The sequence below is a fragment of the Porites lutea genome, chromosome 4 (genome assembly GCF_958299795.1).
Source record: "Porites lutea chromosome 4, jaPorLute2.1, whole genome shotgun sequence".
In the NCBI taxonomy this organism is placed as follows: domain Eukaryota; kingdom Metazoa; phylum Cnidaria; class Anthozoa; order Scleractinia; family Poritidae; genus Porites; species Porites lutea.
The window spans coordinates 16,537,491-16,548,280 of record NC_133204.1 but is presented as its reverse complement, the minus strand read 5'-3'; the positions used below and the strand labels follow the sequence as shown (position 1 = coordinate 16,548,280).

The window sequence follows — 10,790 nt, the reverse complement described above, 5'->3', positions numbered from 1 at the left end:
CTGTCCTTGCTTTGTCATCTGCAGTAACTAAACTATTAAGCAAAACTTTAATTTTCCATGACTTTCAAGGACTGACAATTAAATTCCACGACTTTCCAGGCCTGGAAAATGAAATTCTTAAATTCCATGACTTTCCAGGTTTTCCATGACCTGTACGAACCCAGCTTAAATCAGGGACTTGGGGCATCACAACATCATGCTAAACCAGCAGAAGAACACTTAAAAAGCTGCCGAAACTCATCCTTATAGGGTGCTTTCATCTATTGAATCTGTGGCTATGTTAATTAATAAAAGAGAAGGTTTGACGTTAGAAAAAGGTTGCTTACCATTTACAAAACGTTTCCGAAAAAGCCGGTCAAGAAGAAAATGGAACACGAAGTTTTGGGTCGTTCAAGTGGAAAATCTGAAAAGGACAGAATGCTCCAAACAGAAATTTGTGTTCCATTTCATCAAAGCCATCTTTGATACCAGTTTCAGCCTTCCGTGGCGGTTTTTTGGTAAATTAAACTGATTTGTACAAATGGTAAAGGCCATTCAGGGACAAATTTTACCAGTCCTTAATTTTAATTTTGCTTACCACTTGCCCACCGAGTACGGACCGGTTTGCCCAGGAAAGTGTAAAAAACCAGACTCTCCCAGAGGATTGGTTCCGACAGCAGCATGGCCTACTTTAAGTCATGTAAAACGGTCTAAACTTGCAAATACTTTCAAACATGCGCTCATTTTTTGAGACAAAACACAAGACAGACAGGAGACCTCTGTGTCTTACTCAAAATCACGTCCATATGCCCTAACCTGTTCAATGATCATGGCAGCCAAATCCTCTGGTCTTTCAGGAGTCTTGTACAGTGTTGCTCTTAATTGCAGCCTTGTGAGAGCAGTTTGAAGCCTATCACAGTACTGCCCTGAATCATCCATCTCTAGCGCCTTTCTTAGATGCGTTACAGCGTACTCCAGCTGATCTTCAGCTTCTTCGCATTTGGCTAATTCCGTGTGCATCTGGCACCGCAATAAAACCAGCAAACTAAAGGAAAAATCATAAAAACCAAGGAAGTTAAACATTGCCTAAAAATGGTCAAAACATAACACCTTGGAGTAATTACGTTTGATGTTTTTTGAGTTCAATGTTTTTACCAAATGGTGGCCATATGGATCATACAAAAACACAACCTGCACAAACTTCTCCAGGTTTCAAAGAACTGATATAATTCAATGAAAATTATATGTCATCTGTTGAGAAACAAGTTATTTTGTACATAAGAAATAACCAGAACTTCCACGACTTTCAAGTGCGGCAAAGTTCTGAACGTCCCCACAGGTCCCTCGTTTAGCTCATTTCTCACGTTTTGCGCGTGACTAACTAAGGATGCACAGAAAGTATGCGCAGTAACCCTAGAGGGTGCCAACTCGTATAAAATTAGTTAACTTAAATAGTTAAATAATTTGTGTCGTGATAGTTGGACAAAAAACAGCTTGATTAGGTTAAACCCCGCTTGGGAGGGGCTGTACAAGAGTCTCAAAGTCAAACGGATTGATGTGAAACAACTATAGCGCTTTAAACTGTTCCCTCTACACTACTTTATAACCCAGACACTACATTTATATTTTGTCATTATCCACTTAAACAAGTGGGCAGCAAGGAAGAACGAAAGTTTCTGTTATAGAAAAAGAAACCTTGATCCTTGATATGCAGATCTGAATTTTGCCGTGGTTGAACGCGCTTCCCCTTTGTTTTGAGCACAAAGTGTTTGTGAATTCAGAACTTTCAAGTAGGGTGCTATGAAATGAATTGCCTTTGGAGCTTGAATATTCCACTACTTCAAAGTAATCCAATTATAATTAATTTTACCTCGGGGGGGGGGGGGGGGGAAGGGGGGGATCCCATATGAAAGAGTCGGGAATGTTCGTAGCAAAATTAGAATTAAGACCCTAAAAGGGATCTAAAGGAGACAAACCTGGTTCTGGCTCATCCTTTTTTGACCACTAGGGGAGACCATTACCCGTCATGACCACCCAAAGAGAGACACAAATCTACAGTTCACGCCCCTAAGCGAGACTACGAGTATCCCGGCCCCGTCATTCTCATATGGGAGTTCCCCTTCCCAGGCACCTTACCTATCAATGTCTTCGAGTGCCTGTGCGGCAAGGGTCAGTGGCTTCCTCACATGATGTCTCAAGTTTGCTTGCAGAAGTGGTAGACAAAGATTCCACATTGTGACACATCCCGCCTAAAAAAAATACACTCACAGCAATCACATTTACCTTCCATTTATAAGCACAAAATGGTTGGATGAGAGTGTTTTTATCTTCCATAATACACAGTATATATTTGTTACATGATTGTTAAAACTTGAAAATTGCAAATTGGCAACACTTCATCCAAAAAATATCGTACCTGTATGACATTTGGATTTCCCATTCTAATAGCTGTCATAATATACTGCTCCAGTTTTCTTATTGCTTGGATGCGCCTCTGAAAAAAAAAAGGTTGATTAATAGAAATTGTTATATTCCTCGACTTTCACTCAACTAAACAGGGACTGCCATTGGTTGATTCTTGGTCACGTGGCCTTGACTAAAATCAAGTGTGTCCCGATCGTGATACATTAAGCAATGTACTCTGCTCAGGATACTTTACAGCATGTGATCAAAGCATGGTGGAAACTGGCGTGACAGAAGGCGGGTAAAACACTGCCAGTCTTCTTTTTCATGAATGAACACAACAACACAAACAAGAAGCCTCAAGCTAATTATATTAGCAATGATTTTTAAAGTTATCCCGGAAGAGAAACACCAGGTAGTGGAGGAAAAAGAGATGCAGATAATATAAGGAAAGTACTTTGCAAATCATTCATTCAGTGTCTAACTAACTGTTTCCCTCACAATCTGACATTAAGTGTGTAATAAAACATGCATTCCATTATTCTTGCAAAAGTCTCTGAAGTACACTTACTGGATCTTTATACGTTTCTGGAAAACTGCCCACCTACCCCTCCTCTAAGTCAACATTAACACTTAAATGTTGGCTTAGGGGAGGGGTAGGTGGGTAGAGTCCAAGAAAGCAGTTTCCAAGAAACATCATATAAATAATGCACAGCTTACCTCCACTACTGACTTGCTGTAGTTCTCCTTCTTTTCTCCAAGAGATTTGACCATCAACTCACACTTCATAAACTCAATTTCCAACAATGTGTCAGAATTCTGTGTAATAAAGATATCAACTGAACACTGGTCAATGAGTTCAATACGTATAAACTCATGAATATACTCTAGTCAATACTCCTTTGTATCTTTCTAAGCACTGTGATAATACTGAATCCAACAATCCACATAGATATGTATTACACTTACTAAACCACAGACATTATAATTTATTGAAAAATCAGCAAAATGAGCCATTCACCAACAAATCCCCAAACACTTAAAAAACTTTAAATCCAAAGAGATTCTTGATAGAACAAGGTTGAATATGGTCCTCTGGGTGAAACCCAAGCATCAGGCTAACAAGAAGAGCTGAAACCTGTTGGAACTTCAGCTCACGTTCCATGAATCATCCCTAGTTTGTCTTCATTGTTAACTATAAATCCTGCCTAGAATTTGCAAATCTCTGATGTATAGCACGGTCAAAGCCAAGAGCATTTCATCAATTTGTGGTATAGAATTCATCCCCCCGCCCCCTGATCACTCTCACACCCAACTCCCTTGGAGTGTTTCTCCATCCTCCCAATTCACATAGATAGGATTACCTTAACACCTCCTTTAAGATTTTCAAGGCAGTCAGCAGCAAGTTCATGTTTATTGTACTCCAAGCAGAGTCGACCCAACTCAATCAATAGAGGAATCCTGGCAAAATAAACCATGTGATCTTAAAGAAGTAATCTTTTTACAATGGCTGCTGTCCACAGTAGGTAAACAAATGATTGGCAATGAGTCAACCGCTTGGTTCCAGGCATAGGCTCTATAGTCTGCTTAGAATAATATACATTTTTCTGTGACAACTCAGACTTGGCAGCTGTAGTTTGAAATTTCGTTGAGACTGTCACATTCTCACAGCTACAGAATTATGGAGCTGTCACAAAGATTTCAAGTTTCCATGTTAATACAACAAGTGCAGTTATGTGCAGAATCAAATGGTTAGGTGGTTTATGAAAGTACCAGGGTCAACTTTAAATTAGCTACAGGAAATCCCCTACCTCAGACCGCTAATGACAGTCCTGCAGCTCGATGCAAACTGGAGGGTGTAAGTTATTTATTTACTTAATTAAGGCTGCTGTTAAATACAGCCATAGTTTCAAACAAACTTTGTTCATACCTGTCATTACTGCCAACGACATAAGGTGAACTGGCTTTACTTGTGCTAGTACTGGTAGACATCGCGGTGCTGGCACGATCTGTGGCATCCACGCCTTTGACTATAGATTTGTAAATCTTATTCAGCTCCAAGTCTACATCAACTTTTTCATCAGCTTCAATTAACCTATTAGAAAGAAACGTAACTTTAATTGTAGTTAACTGAAAGGCACTGGGCAAGTTTAGTAACAAAATCTCATTTATTGCATCTCTTAACACAAACATTTTTTTCCCTTCATTGAGTGTCATTTAAAGAACACATTTGTTGGAAATAAAGAATTCAGAGAAGAAACATACACAGTGTAATACTTAACAACAGAAAAAAGGGTCTCTCATACAAAGAGTATTTTTCAACCATCTTGCTAGTCACTATCTGTGATTCCTGTAAGTAAAAAATTCTTAAAAAGCTTCCTGTCTTTAAAGGAGGAGGTGTATCAACAAAAATGAAGAAAAACTGCAACCAGTAACTTACGTCCTTAGCCTTTGAATTTTGTAAAATATGTACAATTCATTTGAGGCTCGAGCTTCTTTTGAAGCCTTGGACAGATCAATCAAGCGATGACGAACCTACAACAACAGTAGAATAGCAGTTACGGTAGTTTACAATAATGCCTCTGTTCCCTCCTTACAGATCCTTTTAATTAATACAACAGTGGCCATAACCATATTGTATAAAGCCCTCTGTTGGTTTGGTGAGCACTTCAACTTGACACAAGGTTTACCAGTTTTGGTGGCACGTGTAAGTGTCTCTCTGGGGGAGGATCAAACACTAGACTTAGAAGAGAGGCAGAAATCAAGCCTACATGTGCATTGTACATTTGTAAGACTTGACACAAACATCGAAACATGCTAACTACTGGATTAACACATCTCATTCTACCTGAGAACAATGCATTTGTGTAGTAAAATGTATGTTGATGGATGTGACTATCTCATGGTTATACTCATTTTGTTATTGATTGGGATAGCAATGAAAAAGAGATAATTAGATTTATGTTAACATAGCAACTAATACTTGATAATGGATAAAAACAATCACACATGAGTGAAGGTTCATGATTTTCAGATGGCCAGCAGCCATAATAACTGGTTACTGCTTACTGATAGCTCTACTCAGAAATCAACACCATTGCCTGCTGAAAGCCGTTGGCAATACCTGGAATGGACGGGACGGGATCAACTCTTGTAGCCATTTCCTTAACCTTTTGTCACTGGAATACAGGGGTTGATCTGATCTAGTCTGATCCAAATGATAAATAAGCCTATAACACACTTGTAAAATACAATGAATAATTCCTTTCAGTGTATTGAGAGGTAGGTTCAGACTTAGAGCAAGGAGAAAAACTCACCTGTAGTCCTAGCACTGTTGTGTATAATGAGGGAACATTACTCTTAGTAAAAGCCAAGGTAGCAATACTGATCTGTGTGGCGTCTTCTTTACGCCCAGCATCCACATGGCACTCAATCAGTGCGCTGTAAAATAAAAATGAATCAAAACTGAGATGAGAGCTTGAGAGGGTAGAAAACTCAGCAAACCATACAAAAATGGATATAAAATTGAAAAAAAATTTAAAAGATGGTGGAAACTTGCCTGTATATTGTTTTATAGTATTGTGCAAACTAGGCAAGGACTATATTTGCCAGAGACAAAACATGAAATTGTAGAAAAATTTAGTCCACATTCATTAAAATGATTCTTTTATTTTGACCTACAGCTGTGAAGCTGTCCAAAAGTAAAAAAAAAAAGGAACCAGCAACATTAAGGATGCTTACCAAAAGTCAGAATAAAGCTGGCCATGCCGGTTACTTAGAAAATGAAAATGAGCTATTTTCAAGAGCTTTCATTTACGACCTGTTACCACCTTGCATGCTATTTTGGAACAAACAGATCTGGCTGAACAGTCCTGATTTATAGTGAAAATACACTAAAAACCAGCGACTAACAACCTGCATTTTCCCAGGTTAGTATAAACAGGTTCTTACATTTATGGTAATTTGCACAAATTAAGGCTATGTTGGTTCTTAATTATACATTCTTATTTTCTGAAGAAATTAATTCATTGAAGCTAAAAGTATTTGGTGGTATATTCAGTTCATTCCTTATATAAAAACTGCATGACCTACATTGTAGTTGGGGAGGTAAAAAGAGGATTCTGAATGTTGACTTACCTCATTTGCCCAATTCAAGTGCACAGAATTTTTTTTTTCTTTTGTAGATTTTAGAAAATAATAACCTGTCTCAAATTTTAGGCTGACTGACTGGGCCTAACTGGCAAATTTTAGCCTAAGAGTTTCTTAAAAACCAGGTTCTTAGTTGCACGTTTTTACTGTATTCTCTTTATGGATGGATTGGTCACCACCTATGGCCAGATCTGACAAAATTAAATGGTTTGAGTGCCCTAAGTTTTCTCAATGCTACAATTGTACCTGTGTTGAGTAGAGGTTCATCAACAACATGGCTTGTATAAGTTTCAGAATTCTAACAGTACAACCCCATTGGAAAAGTGTAAATCAATATTTCTTATTATTAAAAACTCCTTTCCAAGGTACCTAAAGCGACAGTGTTTCCAAAATAAGCCATCGGCCGTCAAATCCTACTTAAACTACAATAAAAACTTACATCATTAGTTGAGCTCTCCAGCCATAGTCCTTATCATCAATGTCATCCAAGGCCTTCACAACCTGATGTAGACTTTTTGCAAGGTACTGGCGATAATTTGGCTTCAAGAAAGGACGACAGAACTGCCAGTATAGCACTGAAGCATTGTACACCAAAAAGTAATATCTACATAAAAAGGAAAGCATCACAATCAAGTCATTTATTGGTTCAATTCTCTTTCAAAAAGGGGGAAGCAAAACAGTACATACTGTCTTTATTTGTGGAATACCTAAGCAAGCAAAGGTGCTACCATTTACATGTAGACTGAGTAACACTAAAACAGTTGATTTATGCACCAAGGATTACAGCAGGTAGTTTTTTTCCTAGCAGCCAGATTTCAATATCTGTGCTACAACACAATGAGGTGGATACATCTTTCTGTACTCATTTCTACTATAACTGTAAGTACCATCCCATCTCATTTTAAAATTTCCTTAATTTCTCCACTTTGATAACAATATATAGATCAGAATTAGACTTGACTTGAAATATATGATATTGTTATTTTTGAATCATGGATGGGAGGAAAGCAGTGTCCTCTTTACATTACAGATGAATGGTATTTTTCATTGAACATATGTTGTTACAGACGACATGTATTTCATATTACCTTGGGTTCTTCTTCGCAAAATTGATGGCCTTCAGTAAATATTCCACTGCTTTGTCAAGTTGCTCCTGTAATATTAACACAAAACAAATTAAATTATTACAAATTATTCTGCACTCATTTCAAGATACTCATGTTAAAATGGGGAGGTTAATTCTTGTTTAGAATTCAAGAGATGGGATACTTGCAGAAGACTTTCCAAAATGAAGAGAGGCTCTGGCAGTGAAATTTACCAATTGCTAACAAAATATGATCAAAGTCAACAAGTAAGTAAGTAAGTACATCAAAAAAAAAGAGAAATTCATAGAGAACTGTCATGTTTAAAACAGCCTAAGTCATGGAAGTGGACAGACATGTCCGTAGGGTCCAGGGATTTCCCCCAGCTATCATGAGTGTGAGCCCTGACTTCTTTCCTAGAACACAAAAGAACTTACTACATGTAGCTGTTGAAATACCCACCTAAATTGTATTGAGTGCATAATACATGGCAAGTTCCAATTTTTGCAACAGCCCTGTTGTTGTTAGTAATAAAGCTATTACTTACCGGGTTCTTAGAAGAAGTTGGTGCATTAAGCTGAGCTTGGCATAGATAGGCACGGCATAAAAACTGGTTAGATGGTGGAGTCTTGTGAAAAAACATCTTGATACAGTCTTCCATGACTTCCAGTTGGCCATGCTAGTAAACACCAAAATTAATTATGAAAATACACCACCTTGTACATGTAGAATACACATTATTTTGTAAGATGGCCCATTTTGGAACAAACAAATTATTTCAGTTAATATATAGATTCAGCCAATAATGCTAAAGGCAAAGTTCCTGTTAATAAATTCATAATTTTCTTCAAAAAATAAACTTGCAACCATTGAAAAAAAAATCTACTGTCTTGGACATGAATCTGTGATCAATAATTGAAAACAAGTAAATTTTCAGCAGCTAACTGCAAAAAACCATGCAACCTTGATGGGTCAATACCTGAGCCTGCAATACAGTCATGTGATACTGGTCAGCAGATAACCTGTTTTGACAGCTGTTAATTGATCACAACATGAATGTGCAATATCAGGTTGCAGGCACCCACACTAGCTACAAAGTGTAAGATTTCACATTGGTTTCCCTGTGATGAGGACGGAGGGGTGGACGGATGGATGGACATATGGTCACATGACTACCAAAATTTCTCAGATGGATACATAAACAAATTTTCTTAGCTGTAGGCTACAATCACATTCATTTCACCCATGGAGCTCTGCTAATATCATTCAATTATCTAGCTCCAGTTACAACCAACCTTGTGAAACCCCTGCTTGAACTGTGACATACACTAGACGGTGTAAGCTCTGAATTCAAAAGCTCTTGTAAGCAATCACCCTCAAAAAGTTTGCCAAATGGTCACTTACAAGAGCCTATTCTTGAAACCAAACTACCGTAGTTCTAGTTGTGACCACTTTAATGAATTTCCGTGGTGGTTGCTCACTACAGCTTTGACTGTATTGTATTAATTTATGCTTGTCTTTGTCGCTGTTGCAGTTTCAAACTATCTTTGTGCTATTTTTCGTCATCTTTCTTTCATGGCTATAGCAAGGCCATGTTGATTATTGGAATTTTATCCTAATAGAGCCTCCTTTAAAGTAACTTGACACCTGTCAGAGAATTTTCTGATATTGCCATGGGGATTGCCCCTGCATAGCATAACATGGGTTCTACCTAAGTTTCGCTCTTCCTAGTGTTTGTGTTACTATTATTAGAATGTTATTTTCACATCGTAATCAAGTTACCCCTGGTATTATCAGTCAAAAATTAAAGGACTCACGATAAAGTGTTCACAACACCAACTCCTGAAATGAAATAACAATGCATCAGTCAATTCCGGCTGAGCTCCGCCCCCATGGGAATTTGCCATCCAAGGCCCAAAAAATGCTTATGTCCAGGGGGTCAGCCCGGTTGGGGGGGGGGGGGGGGTGGGGTTGGGGGGCTGGACGCAGCTGGAATTGACTGATGCATACATTCCATTGGTAAATTCAGCTGTAAGGTGTAACATATTTGTCTTTAAATTGCAGAATAAAAAAAGGAATGAAACCAGAATGAGAAAGCATGAATTTTTCATATGGAGATAACGGAATCAATCATTGATTGTATAAAGGTAGCTTGATTGGCAGGGGTATTGTATGGAACGGGCTTTTACATATAATTTATGATGTGTATGCGCACAGTTTAATCTAATGTAAAAGAATTCACAAGAATCATCTATATGCCCGGGAAATGCTAAAAAATGTGTACCACATCATAAGCTTACCTTTAACGCTGTTTCTGCGCATAAAACGAAAAGATCAGAGGAAACTGCATCAATTTTGTCGTCAGAGGACTGCCTTTCTTTTCTTAGTTTCCCATAAGCCTCAGTCAACGCCGATAGGTCATCATCTTGTGAAGCTGCATGAATAAGCTTCCTAATATTGCTATCCATTTTTTCGTAAGAGTTTCTTGTTGTCTACAAAACTTGTGATCCTTCAAGGCGAGTTCAGCTGAATTCGCCCGCCATCTTGAATTTTCTCAACACAGTCACTATAGCAACGAACAGCGCGGGAGTTTTGATTTGTATCACGTGATAAGTAGCAGCTCATGGGGGCTTGGAACGAAAACTGGTGGGAGGAAATTTTTCTTGTAGCAATTTTATGGCGGACAGAGCCCGGAGGTCAATTCTATTTTAACCGATTCGAACACGTACATACTCATGACTTCAAGCTTTATTTTGTAATTTGTGGCTACAAGAAATCATGTACGTTGTTCAAAAATTATTCTTTGTCCGAAAGAGGGGTTCTGAAAATGTGAGATCGAACACGTTTGTAGGGAGATGGCGATCTTCCTCAATTCCTCAAGGTAAGATCTTTATGATTCTTTTAACTTAGATGACCGTAGTGGTCGATGCTTAAGTAGAGAATTAGATGTCGGAACACCTTTGAGATCACTATTTTCTGGGCTGTGTCGTTAGTTTTAATGTTTAACTCGTTGCTTTCCTTTGCATCAGAAAAGGGCGTTTTATTAATAGAGAACATCGAAGTAAGCTTATAAAATGAGAATCGGAAAATAATGTTAAAAGCGATGTCATGTTTTCATACAAGCTTTTAATCAGTAAAAACATTTTTAAACTCATGTGTAGGGTCAGATGCCCAAGG

General features: G+C 38.1%; 1 protein-coding gene across 1 annotated transcript in view; it reads right to left on the bottom strand.

Moving 5' to 3' along the window:
• Positions 1 to 10,183, bottom strand: part of LOC140932696 (cilia- and flagella-associated protein 46-like) — a 63,375-nt gene extending 53,192 nt beyond the window's left edge. Inside the window, exons 1-12 of the mRNA XM_073382207.1 lie at positions 9,914 to 10,183; positions 8,161 to 8,292; positions 7,620 to 7,684; positions 6,971 to 7,135; positions 5,700 to 5,823; positions 4,823 to 4,917; positions 4,313 to 4,477; positions 3,747 to 3,843; positions 3,103 to 3,201; positions 2,396 to 2,473; positions 2,116 to 2,228; positions 796 to 1,024 (exon numbers count right to left, since the gene is read on the bottom strand). Coding sequence (XP_073238308.1) covers positions 796 to 1,024; positions 2,116 to 2,228; positions 2,396 to 2,473; positions 3,103 to 3,201; positions 3,747 to 3,843; positions 4,313 to 4,477; positions 4,823 to 4,917; positions 5,700 to 5,823; positions 6,971 to 7,135; positions 7,620 to 7,684; positions 8,161 to 8,292; positions 9,914 to 10,081 — 1,530 coding nt within the window. The 5' untranslated portion in view covers positions 10,082 to 10,183. The remainder of the gene's footprint in view (positions 1 to 795; positions 1,025 to 2,115; positions 2,229 to 2,395; positions 2,474 to 3,102; positions 3,202 to 3,746; positions 3,844 to 4,312; positions 4,478 to 4,822; positions 4,918 to 5,699; positions 5,824 to 6,970; positions 7,136 to 7,619; positions 7,685 to 8,160; positions 8,293 to 9,913) is intronic.
• Between the last annotated feature and the right edge of the window lie 607 nt (positions 10,184 to 10,790).